This window comes from Solea senegalensis, linkage group LG18 (genome assembly GCF_019176455.1).
Source record: "Solea senegalensis isolate Sse05_10M linkage group LG18, IFAPA_SoseM_1, whole genome shotgun sequence".
Lineage (NCBI taxonomy): Eukaryota > Metazoa > Chordata > Actinopteri > Pleuronectiformes > Soleidae > Solea > Solea senegalensis.
The window spans coordinates 13,992,690-14,010,467 of NC_058041.1; the positions used below are offsets into that span (position 1 = coordinate 13,992,690).

Genomic DNA, 17,778 nt, shown 5'->3' on the forward strand with positions numbered 1-17,778 from the left:
AGTTTCGTTTTCTCGACTCAAAAGTTTTTTTTAAGGAACGGCAACTCGACAGAAAACCTGTGAAAGAGGAAATAAAAGTGCTTCACCTTCAGCTGCTCTGTCAACTCCACAATCAATAAACAAGAGAGTAAGTAAGTAGTTATTAAAATGGCCGCTGGCTAAGTGTTCGTTTAAAGTTTCTCTTAACTTTTTATGCTAATCAGACAAGCTAGCTTGTTTGCGTCGTCAATATGCTTCACTGCTGGTGCACTTAGGCGAGCTGTCGTTAACAGTTTCTAATGTTTTAAATTGATGACAACCCCCTGGTAACTGCTGACTCTAGGGGATGTGGGCATGAAGTTGTATAAACACTTAACAACAGAGCAGTTGTTTGGAAATCAGTGTAAATCCCTAAAGCTAAAAGAGCAATGTTTGTGCGTGCGTGCGTGCGCGTGTCTGTATTGCAGATGGCTGCAGAAGCTGAGAAGGAGGCTACACCTGGAGGTGAAGAGGAGGAAGAGGGAGAGCTGTCTGGAGATCAGATTGACGCTAAACCTGACCGTAAAGGCAGATTTCTGCTGTTTGGGAGGTGAGGTGACTTTCTTTTCTACCTGTGTACTGTTCATGTGCAGAGGTAAACACAGTCATTCAACAAAGAAGGAAGCTCTCTCTCACACACACACACAGCAGGTACCTCAGTCTGCTATAGCACTTATAAACCAGTTATTGGTCGTTTCTCAAAACTCAAGTATGCAAGTATAGCTGAGAAGTACATACTTGGGAAGTATGATTCAAATACCTACTCGCCAAGTACACAAACTCACTGCAATTGGAACAGAGCGTACTTTCTTCTTCTCCTGTTTGAATGTTTATCTTATTTATTTATTTTAATTAAAAAAAGAATATATATGTACTATGAGAGTAGTAATATACTATTAGAATACGATGAGAGTAATAATATAGTATGTGCAACAGCAACAGTAGTAGTAGTAATAGTGTAGTAGAAGTAGTAACACAGTAAATGCTGTTAAGATTTATAATGACCATTATAAGGAGTCAATTGCTATATGAAGGAAAAATAAACAAGCAAACCATGCGATCGACAGTGCACTAGTGCAACGTTAATATCAATCTGAAATTCAAAGTTAAATATGAATAATATACTAACTTTCAGTCAATACTGTCCAGTGCAAACCCAAGAAAATCCCCCATAGAGAGAGAGAGAAGAATCTCCATTCTTTCATCAATATCTTAAATATTATCTGCCATCGCAGTAAGGTGTCACATCTTCTACAGGTCATACAAGGAAAATCACAGGTATATAAAAAATAATAATAATTATAATAATTGCTGAGTTCCATTTAGCTTGCCAGCTCCTGGTCATCCTGTCCTGACTACTTGAACTGAACAGAATGATCATTAATGTGCTGTTCTTTTCCTGCTTCATCATGTCAATATAGCCCACCGACGTTTCATGTTGCAAATTTCTCTCAGGAAATAACACTCTGTGCCTCCTGTTAGTCACTTAAATGAATACACACTGTTTTCCATGAACTAGATGTCAGTTTTCTGTGGTTGTTAATTGGGTCATATTACAGCGTAATGGCTGAAAAACTGTAACTGTATATAAATATGAATACACTTACCTTGATTTACCCAAAAACCTAGTTTTAAATAGTCTGTGATGAGGTAAAAACTAAACTGAACTAAATTTTGAGGTCAGTTGTCAAGTGGCTGCTCAAAATTAGAATGTACCACAGCAGGCGCTAAAAATAATTATTAAATGTGATATTGTAAATCCTTCTCCAGTGTCCCATGGGTGACATTGTTTTGCAGAGGCATAAGCTAACGTTTGAGCCACCAGTGACAAACATAGATATGTTGCCTCTTGTTAGTCAAGTCTGACTCACAGGGTGGCACTGTGAACCTTTGTAATGGAGGAACATAGAGTGAATCACCCTCTTTTCTGACAGCGATAGTCAAACACAGAGCCTGTGTTCTCCGTTTAGCAGAGAGATTTTTTTACCTCAGCCTGTAAGGATAACAAGATTACTTTTACTAACAAAAACAACACAACAAAAAACTTATAAAAACATGTATTAAAACAAAGGAATCAGGATAAGATGATTATAAATGATCATTATCTATTAAATGGTGTGTTTTGCATAGCAATGACAGCTTTATAATAAATATGCGTGCCAAATTTGGCAAGCACATAAAACTAATTTGACTTCATTTGGACCATGGTGCATTTTGTTTTGAAGGTCAGGCCCAACCAGTCACATCTGTGTCTTTTCTTAACAGATTAGATAAAGTAAGCCATTATTCATCCTCACGGGATAATTAGGGTCCTGGAGTGGTTGCACTTAGGCCAAATCTTCCTTTTTCCCTAAGACAAAAGTTCATAAACAAATTATAATCATATCCTCAGTGATATTTATCATGATAAATAACAGATAATGAAAGAGAGGGAGAGAGAGCGAGGTCTGATGCTTAGTGCTGTGTTTGTGTGCAATAATATGTCATTAAAGTGCAACCAAAATGGTGAAAATATTCCTTCTTTGCTGAACGGCAGATTTAATACCGTAGCCTTTATGTTAATATTCTATACGAACACTGATGAACAGAGACAGTTACCTGCTTTTGTCCCCACTAAAGCATATATGTATGTGCCTGTGTATGTGTGTGTTTTCAACACTTAGTTCTCTTTTAGTTATTCATCTTTAGCAAGATGGTAAGTAACTTATTTACGTATGAACTTATTTACATAGTAACATATGTTTTATGGCTTTTACCTGAAACACTTTACAGAAAACACAAACATTTGCACATAAGAGTCATTCTTTGTGTTATACCTTAAAGAGTGTCTGTGCAGTACATAAAAAATATAGTGACTGACCATTTTTTACATTGAGAGTAAATAAATTCAGATCACACAATATATTGACTTATCCGTAATTAAAGGTGTTAAGTGAGGTGCACATGAGGCTTGGATTTCCTCAGGTACTGAAAGGTGTAAGTCGTTTGTCACTTACACAGTATGTGTGTCAGTACAGGTGGATTCTGTGCCTGTCAGCAGAGGAGCAACATGTTGCCCTGTCTGACCCCAGGGAGTGATGTACAGGGGTCACGTGTGAATAGGCCTTTAGAAAACGCTGGTGAGGTGGTGAGGCTGCTGACTCAGGGGGCTCACAGTGCACCGCCCCCCCATCCTCCGCACCACTCCATCACAAGTACAGAGAGCATGTCAGTATCCTAGCACACGGCCCAAAAAAATAGCTGCCAGGTTTGGAGAAACATAATCCTTTGGAGGGAAAAAGACAGGAGATAAACCCAACACATTTCAGATGCAGAGTGGCGTAGCGCTTAATGACGAACCCAGGTAAGAGCCTCAGAACCTCATTGTCTTCCTCTTCACTGTTCCACCTACCTGCTGCTCTTCTGCCTCGCCCAACCCACAGCAGAACAGCTCTTTGCCAGCCCTCACACAATTGTTTGGTTCAATGTGTTGGGACCATTTGGAAGTGGAAGGGGGAGGGGGGGCTTGAAAAGGTTCTGGATCACATGTTTATTTGAATATGGCTGTGCTGCCTGTGAGTGTGCGTCGCTGCTCATAGCTGTGTATTGTTCCCAGGCTTGAGTCATCTGATGACTAGGCTCTTCTGGAACAAGCCTGGATTTTGTGAGCCCACACTGGGCCAGTGTTAGCTTGGCTATCTGGATGGATCTTTCAAAGTATGGAAATATGACAGGTCTGAGAGATTTACCACTTGTGGAAGGTTTCCTCTTGCTCAATCTACATTGATGTGGTGATGATTTTGGATTTTTTTTAAATCGGTGCCACGAAACGAAATATATATACATATTCTAGCCTCTTCTGAAAAGCGATGGTGGATTACTGACTTAATGCCCTATTTGACGATGTACGTACTCACTGGTTTCTGAGTAAGTGTGTCAGACAGTTTTCAGTGTTTGTGTGAGTTTTACTAGTATTTGACATTTACTTGTGCTGAAGTAACTATAACTGTTTAAAATTGTGTGTTTGATATATAGGAATATTTTCTTTGGTACAAGACTTTCCCTTTTACAATAAAGGGTCCATTCATGGACAATTGTATTAACTAGTAACAGTTTACCAGTTGTATTTGTGAATTTTAAGCGGTAGAAAATGGATGGATGGATATTCATTCATCTACTATTACTTTTATTTATTTTTTGTTTGTTTTTTTCAAGGTGTTTTATGGTCAGTAGTGCCTTTGAATTGGAAGATTGTTGCGCTTGTGATTTGTTATGGTATACTTCAACCTATAAACTAATTTAAAAGCTTAAAAAGCTAAAATGTGCATTACTTTGCATGGGTAACAGAGTGTTATTGGTGTTTTACACTTCTTAAAAATGCAACCAACTTAACGTTTTGTTTCTCTCTCATTCCACCAGTAAGAAGAATAAGGATGGCAAGTCGCAGGAGCAAGACTACTCTTCTGAAAGCCATCACAGAATTGTTTTACCAACATTCCAGTATAAGATGAACCACCCACGAGTGGGCAAGTGCATCATCATCAACAACAAAAACTTTGACGAAAGGACAGGTAAACACATCATACAACCCCTTGTGTGTTTTTTCTCAACCCGGTTGCATAAAGTCAGTGTATTCTTAGCAGATCTTTCTCTCAACAGGGATGAACGTACGCAACGGCACGGACCGTGACGCGGGCGAGCTGTTCAAATGCTTCAAGACCCTGGGCTTCGATGTCTTCATCTACAACGATCAGACCTGTGAGAAGATGGAATGTCTTCTCAGAGAAGGTGAGTAGAGACACCGGACATGTTTTTTTTAATCCAGTTTATACACATGTTAATGATGAATTCTTTTGTACCTGGTTCCAGTCAAGAGAAGAAAGTCCTTTTTTGTGATATTACGGCTTTTTTTTACGGTTTTTAGAACATGGTTTTCCTTGCAATGGCTTCATGTTTTCATTCAGAATACATGTAGTTGAAAGTGTCCATTAAAAAATAGGCAAATAAGCAAATGCACATTTGCAAATTGTGTGCAAGAATACAGGACATGAACCGAGCAATCTCTCTCTAATCTGTGTCAGGCTTGAATGTATTCGGTATTTCTTTTCATTATGAAAGGTACGGTGTGTAAAATGTTATAACATTTATTGGTAAAGTTACATGCTGCTGCTGAATATCCCTCCCTCCTCCCTCCCAAGTGTGTTAGAAACCTATGTCGCGTTCAGTTAGCATCAAAATTTAAAACGTAATGGTTAGTGTAATAACAGGGCGGTCCAGGGTGGCTCCATAGAGCTGATACTTAAGTGATTAAGTATAATTTTTTTTATCTTCAGTTTCTGCCGAGTGAATATAATTTCACCTTGAGCATCAACTCATCATTGCTACACACCACCTGTTTTCTATTCTGGTTAAAATGGGGTTCAAAATGATTCATAGTTATGTGCTGTTTATTTGTGTTGCCGGTGATGTGTTAAGGCCTTTACTCTCACAGTAGTTACTGACACATCTAGTATGGAACTAAATGTCAGAGCAACCACAGAAAGCCTTCATTAATGCACCAAACACATTGCGTAACATTTCCTCTGTCTCAACATCCGTAAGCGACCAGACTCAACAATTATGTGATTGCTGATCATTTGAATTTCACCCATACTGCAGTTAACCTCTGTAGCTGCTGGCCAGACCTCAATAATTTATTTAAATAATTTAAGTTGAAGATATATTAAAAGGTGACCATCAGTAACTCTGGTCACTCCATTCTCACTGGAGGTGATGTTGAAATGTTTGTTTTGAAGTTGTGGAGATAACAAATACTTATTTGCATGATATTGTCCATATATACACTTCATTTCAGATGATTCCAGCTTTAGTTGCATAGATATTGATCTACAGACACAAGCTCATATTTAAGACTCTTAGTCTTAATGAATGGTGCGTGTTTTAATTTAACAACAAGGTCAGACAACAGGTGGTGCTGTTGTAATAATAATGGTATAAGTGTTAATTACTCCTATGTCTCTGTCCTTAACTTGTGAAGCCATATTTACATATTTACTTTTATTAAAACTTGTGTTTACATATATATATATTTTTTTTCTTTTCTATATATATATATATGTATATTTATGTACAGTATATATATATATATATATGTATATATACATATTTTGCTGGTAGTTGTCCAGTCTCTTCTCCTTGTTAGCCAACAATTTGGCTGATAATAACGTCTTTCAATATCAAGTCACGGAAATTAAAACCTATTGATTTTTTTTTTTAATTTAGCATTGAAATCAGATCAAAATCTTAAACAGTAATGGGTGCCTTTCTATTATTATTATTATTGTTGACATAATTGCACATACTCACATTTCTCATTAGACTAATCTGGAGTTATTATTTTTGTGTATATATAATACCTTTATTTTACTTTGAAAAAAATCATTCAAATTTAAATAAGATCGTAATTGATTTTGATCTGCTTGTCAGTCAGTGGTGACCTTAGAGGTCAAACACATGAAAGAGGGTTTAGTCCAAGTAGCCATGTTGAGATGAACTCATTCGGAGAGGTGTGACTGGGCCCGAGCTCAGCTAAGATTTGAGTATTTGTTTGTGTGTGTATGGGTCAGCCTCGGAGGAAGACCATAGTGACAGCTCGTGTTTCGCCTGTATCCTGCTAAGCCACGGCGAGGAGGGCATGATCTACGGCACAGATGGAGCCATGCCCATCAAGACCATGACCTCACTGTTCAGGGGGGACATGTGCAAAAGCTTAGTTGGAAAGCCTAAGCTCTTCTTCATTCAGGTAGGCAGTCCTGAAGACTTTCTTGTACATATTACAATGTGATGATGTGCCAATAATTTTACAGTTGTTATCATGTCACCAACTTTTAACCCAAATGGTCAGTGTTCAGGCTGAATGACAAAGAAATTGTAACTGTAGGAGGTGTAGCTCCCTGTGATTAGACAAAATGTGTAAATCTCTGCCCACCCCAGCTTTTTAAAAACAGTTAATGTTTCAATTGCTTCACCAGGTCCTCGTTGAGAATTATTCTCAGGATCACAATGAAATGTCATTTCATTTACTTCACCAGGCTTGTCGGGGTTCCGAATTTGATGATGGTATACAGACAGATTCGGGTCCACCAAATGACACCCTGGAGACGGACGCTAATCCGAGACATAAGATTCCCGTAGAGGCAGATTTCCTCTTTGCCTACTCTACTGTGCCAGGTAAAGCACCGGTGTTTCTCTCTCATGTCTTTGTGGAAGAGATTGATGATTACGAGACAATCATGCTGGCTTTTTTTCAGGGTATTATTCATGGAGAAACCCTGGGCGTGGCTCCTGGTTTGTCCAGGCTCTCTGCAACGTCCTGAACGAGTTTGGCAAGCAGCTGGAGATAATGCAGATCCTGACACGGGTCAACTACATGGTAGCAACCAGCTTTGAGTCCTGGTCCGAAGACCCGCGCTTCAGTGAGAAGAAGCAGATTCCCTGCGTGGTATCTATGCTGACAAAGGAGCTGTATTTCAACTGACTGTACTGTATGACTGACGAGACTGTTTCAGGTACTGGCTAAGCAGTCAAAGCATTCAGGGATGAATCAGGCACACATGCATGCGCAGCTGAGCCTGAAATACCAGCACTCCAAGAGAAAGAAAAATATTACAGTGGCACTCCACGTTCATGTTCCGATGGTGAAACTTACTCCTCCTCTTCAGCTAATTTTTCAGAATAATGGCGTCGCATTAGAGCTGATCTTTGTAGACAGGCATCGTTAAATATCCATGTTGTTTCACCAGCCTGGAAAATTTGCTGCCAGTTTTTATGGGTTTGGCGAATCATAACTGAATATGTGTTCCTCCATCTTCCTGCACTTTGAGTGAGTGTTGGAAGGAACTTAACACACGCATAAGCAAAGGCGGGTTCAGTGTTCTGTGAGCAGTCTCTCCAGAAACTGATCATAAACCTGCAAAAATCTTTTTTTTTAATTCAACAATCCTATATTTATACAGTAGTATATTCCATGAAAGTCTGAGGAGCAGTTCACATGCAGCAACGTCTGTGCACATAATTACATTATTTTTTAATGGAGACACATGCAACTGACAGTGACGTGGTTCCAACCTCCTTTACTGGGTTAGGAAAGGGTTAACCCAGACACACTGACTTCTTTTCTTCATCTGTACATGCAAATCAAACAGCAAAACTTAAAGCAGCACTTGTAATTGATTGTCTTTAATTAATTGATTCAGTGGAGCTGCAGCAACCTCAGTCAGGTTAGCAGGTTAGTAATGACGGGTGCGACAGACAGACACCTCTGGCTTCTTCCACACATTTTTCAAGTGTTTGTCGTTGCTGCATAAGAACAGCCCTTAAGTCAGTGTTTCCAAACTTTTAATTTGGGGACCCAAGAGCAAATTTGTGCATAATATAATGTTTCTGACCAGTCATTTCCAAAAGATACCATCAATGACTGAAAGCTATGGAATTAGTGTTAGCAATTGACACTTCATTGGGCAAACAAAAATTAACCAAATACACAAATTGCAGATAAAATATAATATTGTATTTTATTTGCAATTTGTGTATTTTGATTGGTGGTTCATTTTTGTTTTTGTTCAAATCCATAAAAAGCTAATTGTAGATTCACAAACAACACAAGACAATCACAATACCTCAGATTTTAATTTGTTACCCAGAAGATGGATGACATAGTTTTCAGTTATCTGTATTTGACTTGTCATTTGTCCAAAAAAAAAAGAGACACAAGAAACACACAACACTCCTCTGAACAGAAATGTCTTCCCAAAGACTCAGTGCCTCAGCCTTCCTAGCACAATAGCAGCATGCTGGCATCCTCAGGTTCTTCAGTGTCCTATATAGTGGGTTTATTGTCATGTTAAAGAATTTCACATGCTAGGAAGGTGTGTTATTTTTGCTGTGTTGTGATTTGTCCTCTTAAGTTTTTGGCTCATGTTTTGACTTCATAGTCCAAACCCATGAAAGCAAGGCTTTTCCTCTGCATGATGTTTGAAGACCCGCTTGTTGTTCAGGCCCAAGACGTTGGATGATCAAAATGACGCTCATACAGTAACAAAAACAAACAAACTAGACATTCCTGATTTATTACACTCTGCAGGACTTTTTACACTCATTACATTATTATCTAAGGGTTAAGCTGGACTCATTTCACTGTATATTAGTGTTTTACATTGTGTCATAATATACTCCACACAGTAGTTAAAGGCAATAAGACATGTTTTAGCTATTTTTTATTTTAAAATTGAGTTTTGGTGTTGAGTGAAACAAACCCAAATCACAAAAAGAGGCTTTTATATATTATCTTTAAGCACATTGTGCACTTTGCGAAGCTTTTGAAACCCATATTGAACGATTTAGTTGATGTAAAATTTAATTATATGGTAAAATATATATAATTATATATATATATATATATTATTTTTCACCCTTGAAAAACAAGGAAACATTTACTGCTGGTCATTGCCACAGAACTCAGTTTGTTTATGTGAATACACTTCATGTCTGTCATTCACAGAGGCAGCTATCACTGATGGTGTACACACACTTTACAAGTCCACAATACACACACTCACTGTTGCTGTAATGTTTTTTCTTCATTATTCCCATGACTGCATGTGTCAGTGATTTAGGGGAGAGGGTTTAGGTGTAACTTTCATTTATGATCTAATTTTCTCCCTTTTTTCTTGCTTTGTAATTTCCTTTTTTTAAGTTTTTATTATTATTATTATTATTATTATTATTATTATTATTATTATGACAGTACCACTTGTATAATACTTAAAGGGGCCAGGAGTGTGCTAGGAGTGTTTTTTTTGTCCAACACAGCCACTGCTCTGTGTTTGCTCCTCTTGTTTTGCAATGGAATTGAAAGAGAGAGAAAAACGTGTTTTTTTCTGGTATTAAATGCTGTTGTCCTCAGGAATATATTTGGGAAAAAAATATGAATGAATTACATTGAAATTATAATCTGGCCCAATATTTTATTTTGGGGCGATGACTTTTAAAGAACTTCAAAACATTGGGATGCTTATGTACATTTTGTTGTATTAAAGAGAATTTATTATGTTAAGATTGTGGTGTCATTTTTCTTCCACGTCTGTAAATGGAGGCAATGTGATTTTATTCAATAGCAGTATAATAAAAGTGACATGTATATATTGGTGCAACATGGTGATTGCTTTAATTGTTTTATGTTAGATTTGTGACCCAGGAGAAAATTAATCAATCTTAAGATCTACAGCATTTGACATCATGATTTCTTTTTTATTTTCCAAATGAAAAGATAGTGTCAAAGGAAGATGAGACATGAAATGTCAAGTGTGTAGAACAGTGGTGGGCAAGATTTGGTTCCAGAGGGCCATGCTGACATAAATGACGCAAGAAGAAGGTCACAAAAAGATTATAAAGAATTAATCATCATCATCAAACTCAACTTATGCAACATCTTAAGATAATGGCATGTAACCTCACTGTTACATTTTAAGGACGAGGGCCAAATGAAACTAGTCAGCGGGCCAAATCTGGCCCTGGGGCAACACACACACGGTATCAACAGCTATTGAATGCAATATTTATGACTATGTTTTCATTGTAAGCCTGAAAATAAAAACATTAAAAAGAAATCTAGATATATTTAGATATCTAAATAGTGTTCTAAGTTTTTAAAAAAAACACAAAGCCATTAAACTGGGTTACTTGTTTACAGCAAATGATTTTACAAACCTGGAAGGTTAAAAAATAAAATAAAAGTGACACTGGTTTGGTGTAATCAATACCAACTGTAATTAATTAAATCAATAGTGAAGCACAAGCTCCTCTGAGGTGATGGTGGGAAGGCTGTCAATACAAATCTGCAAAAGCATTTTAGCTGAGTCATGTTTGGGCTGTTTATTTCTTCTTTTTGGGAGAACAGTATTTGTGACACAGGTGGAGAATTATGACTCAGCACAAATGTGTTGTTAACAGCTTCATGCGTTCATAAATGTTCAAAAATGAAAAGTATCGGAATTATATCGGTATCGGTAGATACTCAAGTAGATACTCGAGACATCCTTACTATATACTTAAATTTGTCTTTTTTATACAATGTGTGTGATTTTTAAACATTATTTTATTCTCTTATTAGTTGGTGCAATTTTTATATTTCTATTTTGCTTATTTATTATTTGTAGGTTATTCTAGTCTTTACTGACAGGTAAACTAATACTATTTGTTGATTTTAGTATTGTCATAAGGAATAAATCATTTGACTGAAAATGGTTTAAATACATAAAAAAAATTACTTTACTACTTTTTATAGATAGAGTTACTGGAAGTGAACAACATAATCTGCTGACTGTAATATGCAATCGAGAAAAATGAATTCTTCAGATCTGATACGATGTTAAGAATGTCGTTAAGAATGTCAGGTCTGCGCTCCTCGGGCATTTCTGAGGTCATCTCAGAGAACAGTGGCAGATCGAGAAGCAGCACAGATCTTTAGGGAGTTCCAGTTTGTGTCATCATTGTGGTGACCGGGACACAACGCTAGATGTAAGGGGTCAGTGAAAGTCCCGGCACAGAAGCAGTGGAGGAGGGTCATGGTATCAGCTCCTAAGAAACACACCAGTCCTCCCGGGAAGCTGCAGCACACTCCAATTCGAGTGAACCTTTTTCCCGCCAGCAGTGGAAGCTCATGCTGGACACCACCATGCCACGCAGTGTAGTTTCCATTAAAGTACTCCACACACCAAGACTCCTTTCCTCGGCCCAACCAGCAGTCCTCCTCGCGGCCCTGGCGTGGGATGCTGGGGTAGGTGAGTCCCAGCTCCCAGTAGGTCTTCCCACCAACCTCCACCTCCCAGTAGAGACGACCCTCGCTGAAGCCTTGCTGGCTGATGACGTTCAGGGTGTTGTCAAAGCGGGAGGAGGTCTCAGGGACGTCCTGCCACGCGTCCGTGTAGGTGGCTGCGTCGCCTTTGGGAGAGATGATCAGCTTTGGGTGAGCGGTGTCGGCGTCGAGGACGACGTCTGCAGCATCTGTGTGACAGGTGTTTGGGAAGTTGAGTGAGTTTGAGTCATGATGTTCCCACATGGTTGAAAAAGAAACATAGAAACAGACTCTGAAACTGTGAATACACGATACCGTCCTACTATCCTTCTGATCCACTACCTGATGTTAGCTTTGAATAGGCAAATAACCCATTTGTTCTGTTGACATTTGTTGACCACACACTGTCCTGTCAATATGGTGGTGTTTGCTTGTTTTGGTCAATGTATACAATAACCAGAGACTGGTGTCCACACCTGTACAACCTATCGCTTCATGAATACATGGACTCACAAATGGGGGCAAACTCCTGGCGAGAAATAAGCATGCATGGAAGGCTTGTTTCTGCTGGACCCTTATTTCAGTATGAAATATAAACACTGTTGCCACTGTTACGACCCCAGGGTCGTAACTGCTTGTTCCATGTGTGTATGTGTCTGCATGTGAGTGAGAGATGGGTTGCAGGTGTGCATGTTTTGAGTGATTGACCTGTGTGAGTGAGTCTCGGTGGATCCTGGGAGCTGAACATCCCAGCTGCAGGGGACTTCCTCAAATCACTCACAGCCAGATTGCCAGCAGACATGTTGTGCTTGATTTTAATAAACCTTTAAAATGGTTTGCATACTTTGTTGCTGGTGGTTTCTTGGGAGTTGAGAAGAGGGAGTCTCATTATGCATGTCGTGATCAGGTTTTCCCCTAGGCCTGGTTGTAACACCACGTACATGCAAGTGGAAATGCATAGAGCTCTACTGGTGTCTCACAGGTGCTCATGGACGAGACAAAATTTGGAAAAGAGGAGCATACTACTCCAGGTCCAGGAACTCAAAATGGTCTGGAAAAATTAAAGGCTTTTAATTTTCAAAAACACCTACATGTATCGGCTTGGAGGTTTTTTATGTGAATGTTATGTTAGGTTCAGATATCTGTTCAAACCTGGTGGGAATTTCAAACTCAAACCTTAAAAAAAACAGTTTGAATAGGCTGTATATTTTTATACAGCCTAGAAACACATCAGACTATCTGAGGTAGTTACTGCGTGGTCCAGCAGAGGGTGCTGTCCATATCCATTTTGAATGCCCTCTCTGCAATTTGGAAACATATTATGTTGATTTTCTGTCACGATGAAGGGGAAAAAAAGCTAAACAATCCCCATGAGCTGATAATCACCACAACAAAGCATCTGAAAATCAGTTTGCATGTCATAATGTAATGTCATAATGTAATATTCATTCAAATTAGATTTTTGGTAAAAGTGACATTGGGACATTGGAACTATAAATTGGCCCCTGAGGAGGTTTCAGACTCTGGTTTCTTTGCAGTTTTAAATACAAATTCAACAATGCATTTATATAATACACAGTTGTAGCTGTGGTCTAATGTAATCAGTCATTCTGAGGGACTCTCTGTCTTTTTCTCAGCTTTGGGCCTACGTGCTATTGCTCGCTGTGTCTGTCCTGTTGCAACAACCCTGAGTTTGACGTGCTTGGAGTGAGACCATCCACCTGTCCGGCTCTGGGTCAACTCACAGCTCTTAAACAGTCGCTTGGTGATAGGGACCTGGGACCTGATGAACAGCAGCAGGTTGACAGTAAAACTCAGCAGCTGCTCATTCTTGAACTCGTCCAACTGAATCAGGTCAGGGTCGGTCAACTTCAGAGTTCCACAAATTCTGGACACAAACAAACAAAACAAAAAAACATGCACTTCTTCCAAAGGTCAGTTGACACATAATGATGATTGTGTAGTAATAAAACATACAAATAAATATATAACCTATGACTAGGTGTCCCCCAGATTTAACAAGGAAGTGTCGGACATTAAAAATGAAAGGTTTATTTTACGGTTTGGTGAGAAAGATATCCGGTAAACAAAGTCACTCCATTGTTGCTGATGGTATTCCCCGCTTGTAAACAGTCGTTTGGTATGTTTGGTATCCACTGCTTACTGAGCTACCTATTTTATGAGTCACACACACAACTTTGAATGTGTGTGTGTGTGTGTTTATCTTTGATATGCACCACATCAGCATACCTTTCTTCAGTTTCAGCGTCCTAGAAGAAAAACAACAAAGCACAGGTGCTCAGTTTCATGCTTTTAGAAGTCTCATGTCCCCCAGATGTTGCATGAAATCTCAACACACCCATCCACATGTTTACCTCAGTATCAATTCCTTGTGCCTCTTTTGCTATGTGGGCACTGAGGTTGTCCAGCCGTTGGCTCAGGTCCTGGCTGAGGTGGTAACAGTCCTCTATCTTCTCCTCCACTAACCTCTCCACGGCCTTGTGCTCTGCGTCCAGCTGGGTCAGCGTGATGCGAAGGTCCTCGTCCAAAACCCGATTCATGTCCTCATACTTTTTTAGGATTTTCTCCTTCACTGCACTGCTCTTTTTCTAAGGTGAGAAAGTGTACTATATACAGGAAATACTGCAATAATAAAGCTATAATGTACTATATACACAGGTAATACTGCAATAACAAAGCTAGAATATACTATATACACAGGTAATACTGCAATAATAAAGCTATAGTGTACATATGTATGGGTAATACTGCAATAATAAAGCTATAAAACCTTCATGTCTGAATTGCAGTTGAGTTATTTACTTGATCACTTCACTTATCGTCTCAATTCTTTCATTAATTCATCAATTAATCAAACACTTTGGAGTTTTTCCTTAAGTCTAACACAATCAATCACACTTTTTCTATATAGTTCTTTTCATATAAACCAGTGTAAGTCAAAGTGGTTCACGGGATAAAACAATCCCACCTATCAACGGTGTGTGCACCTACGAACAACTCTTAGGGCAAATGTAACAAAAGAAACAGAAACAAGGAAATGGCGTCATTATTCTCAGCCATGAGGAAACACCGAAGGTGAAAAACACGATTGAATGAACAGAAAACTGCAGGAAAAGAAGACGGGGAAAAATAAACAGATAAAAAAACGTATTACGGTAAATAAGTAAAACTAAAGAGAGGTGCGCTAGCTTGAGCACAATTTAAGAAAAGCTGTATGACGACAATCAAAGTATAGCAGAGATTTAAAATGACAAACTAAAATGTAGAAAAAAGGAGGCAGAAAAAGTGAAAATCGATCAAATAGTTATAATCTGACTAAATGATGGAAGAAAATAACATAATACAACAAAGGTTTATATAAACTGGCACGGAAATAAACAATTAACAAAAATCCAAAAATGAATTTGCCAGGTTCAATTTAACATATAAGTAGAACATGTTTTGATATTTTACTATGGATACAAGATATTAATAATATTATATTTTCTAGCTAGCTATTGAGCACAAGAGGACACAGTGTATGTCAGTTTACATAAGCAACATTTTGAATACATGAGAAGGATGTTTATAAGAGAATTTTGAAACAGTATAAAGACAATTATGTGAACAAAATTAAGAGTTACACAACAGTAACGGACAATGTGGACAGTGGTCCGTGTTCTATTTTAAACCCCCCAAAGAATTCAAACCCTTCTCTCCAGTGTGAACTGGATTGTACATGACCTCTGAATAATGATTGTGTAAAGTCACAAACTCCACCATGTGGTCTCACTTTTTCAGGTGTTATAACAGAAACTGGTGACATATTACTAATGCCATATCCCAGAAATACTGTATAATAGAACATCATTATACTCACAGTTATCTCCACCTGTTTGGCTGCCAGCTTCTTCATCCTGTAGTTGATGACATCTCTCTGTCGCTGCAGGTGCTGTTGGTGCTGTTGGTGCTGTTGGTGTTGTTGGGGTCTGAGCACATTTTCCTTTGGAATAAAAACAGGCTGGAAAATCAAGGGTAAAGTTTCAGGGTCCTCACGTACAAATGAAGTCAAATTTCAAAACAAAAGTGCTTACTACATTGTTGACGGTCCCTCCTACCTTACTATTCATTTTCTCTGGACAGTATAAGCACAGATAATAATCCACTGACCAGTGAGAGTGTGACCGTCCTGCCACAGATACGAGGGTTCTGTCACGAGGGAGGAGGAGGAGGAGGAGGGGTGCAGGGTAAATGTCTGCTGCTCTGTCCTTCACTGTCCACTGTCACTGTCCACATGCATCATGTTTACCTTCAACTTATTATTACACTGCTATTGAAAAGCCCATGGAGTTGTATCTAAACCCACACATATTACGTGTATACACCAATGTGACAAGAATCCATTTATTTTTCCAATTCAAACCATTGTCTTTTAACTGCTGTCATTGCAAGTGCTCTATGCTTTTTTGTTTTTGAGCAGCATGCCAGTCTTTTAGTAACAGTTCTCATAAAATACACACAAAATAACAGAGATTCACAGTCTATACTAAGATGTACTGGCTATAATCAGATGTTAACTAAGGCAGTGTTTCCCAACCCTGGTCGTCAGGGAACACTACCTGGCTCCAACACACCTGATTCAAATGAACGGCTCGTTATCAGGCTTCTGCAGAGCTTGATAACGAGCTGATCATTTGAATCAGGTGTGCTGAAGGACCACGGTTGGGAAACACTCAACTAAGGTATAAGATGATATGCTAAGATATTATTATATTATTGCACATTGCTTATGGCACAGTAGTAATTATTGTACTTTATTTTTATACATTTAAAGATAAAATAAAACAATTTACATGCTTTTATTGAATCTATTGCAATAGTGTGTTGCCTGGATCATTAAGCAATTGATCGCCCCTTTGTGTCATTTTTATCAGACAGCCTTCTTTTTTATTTTAGTTTCATTCTCTAGTTCTCTATTTTTCTGACTTCTGCTGATTTTATGACATGCATTTTTTCCATTATAAAATTCATTTTGAAATAATGCTCCATAAATGAAGTTAAAGTATTCATTTTAATCGCTAAAACATGTCATGACATGTTATGGCAGCAGCAACAGAGCATGATTAGCCACTGAGCTACAGCTGACAAAACACAGCAACAAATAAGGAAACAGTTCTGACAGCGCTAGAAATAAATAATATGTGCTGATATGTTTGACCCCTGTGTGTTTATCACATGTGCCAGAGACAATTTAGAACAAGGCTGCAGCATAAAGAATCAGTTGGAAATGGCTGCTCTGTACACGCTGGTGCAGGAACAAAGCTGTTCAGGAAAAAAAATTCAGTGTTCAGTGAAAGTGAGCTTCTGTGTTTCAGACTGGTTCTCGGCTCTCAGGTTCTCAGGGGAAGTCTCATGTTACTTTGCTTCTTACCCAAAAGTTTGACCTGGTGTTGCAATCACTATACAAGAAAAATGTGTATCCTCATCATGACTGTGTGTGTTTGTTTATATGACATTTATGTAACATTTAAATTTGTCTCAGCTGATACCTCTTTAAAAGTGTGCTATGGCCCCATGACCTTTTACATGCATTTGCACAAATAGCCAGTTCATATGCACACAGGCTGAGAAATGCACTTACAGCAGCTGCCTCCAGTTCACCTTTATGACGATGACAGCAGGGAATTTGTGCTAAAGTCACTGCACGTGCACAGAATGTCTCTCAAATCTGCTCCGTGAGACTCGGACTGTCCTCTCCCCCCCTCAGACACACCCTCACAGGTCCAGTGACCTACCTGCATACTAAACTACCGCACTATACTGCAAACTACTTCTGCAAACTACCTGGCATGACAACCTCCCTGCTTCATGTGTGGCAACGATGTTGTAAAATAAATAATACTGATACTGACTTTATGTTTTCCCAA

The 17,778-nt window shown here is 38.6% G+C and overlaps 2 protein-coding genes across 9 annotated transcripts; one reads left to right on the top strand and one right to left on the bottom strand.

Moving 5' to 3' along the window:
• Positions 1 to 3: 3 nt before the first annotated feature.
• On the top strand, positions 4 to 10,197 carry casp7 (caspase 7, apoptosis-related cysteine peptidase). Of its 4 annotated transcripts, none has more exons than XM_044013499.1 (7): positions 4 to 131; positions 447 to 568; positions 4,417 to 4,568; positions 4,657 to 4,785; positions 6,624 to 6,799; positions 7,089 to 7,227; positions 7,308 to 10,197. In XM_044013499.1, exons 2-7 carry the CDS (start codon positions 447 to 449, stop codon positions 7,532 to 7,534), a joined length of 945 nt encoding a protein of 314 aa, XP_043869434.1. In that variant the 5' UTR covers positions 4 to 131; the 3' UTR covers positions 7,535 to 10,197. The 4 variants fall into 4 exon arrangements, with proteins under 4 accessions (XP_043869434.1, XP_043869433.1, XP_043869435.1 ...); XM_044013498.1 differs by having other exon boundaries at positions 5 to 127; XM_044013500.1 differs by lacking the exons at positions 4 to 131; positions 447 to 568 and adding an exon at positions 3,185 to 3,361.
• A 964-nt stretch (positions 10,198 to 11,161) lies between these two features.
• On the bottom strand, positions 11,162 to 16,081 carry si:ch211-28p3.4 (tripartite motif-containing protein 16). Of its 5 annotated transcripts, none has more exons than XM_044013495.1 (6): positions 16,022 to 16,081; positions 15,732 to 15,854; positions 14,227 to 14,460; positions 14,102 to 14,121; positions 13,597 to 13,739; positions 11,162 to 12,060 (listed from the first exon to the last, which is right to left on the bottom strand). In XM_044013495.1, the coding sequence occupies exons 2-6, from the start codon at positions 15,765 to 15,767 to the stop codon at positions 11,483 to 11,485; spliced, it is 1,011 nt and encodes a 336-aa protein (XP_043869430.1). In that variant the 5' UTR covers positions 15,768 to 15,854; positions 16,022 to 16,081; the 3' UTR covers positions 11,162 to 11,482. The 5 variants fall into 5 exon arrangements, with proteins under 5 accessions (XP_043869430.1, XP_043869429.1, XP_043869428.1 ...); XM_044013494.1 differs by having other exon boundaries at positions 15,970 to 16,057; XM_044013493.1 differs by having other exon boundaries at positions 15,732 to 15,872; positions 15,970 to 16,057.
• Between the last annotated feature and the right edge of the window lie 1,697 nt (positions 16,082 to 17,778).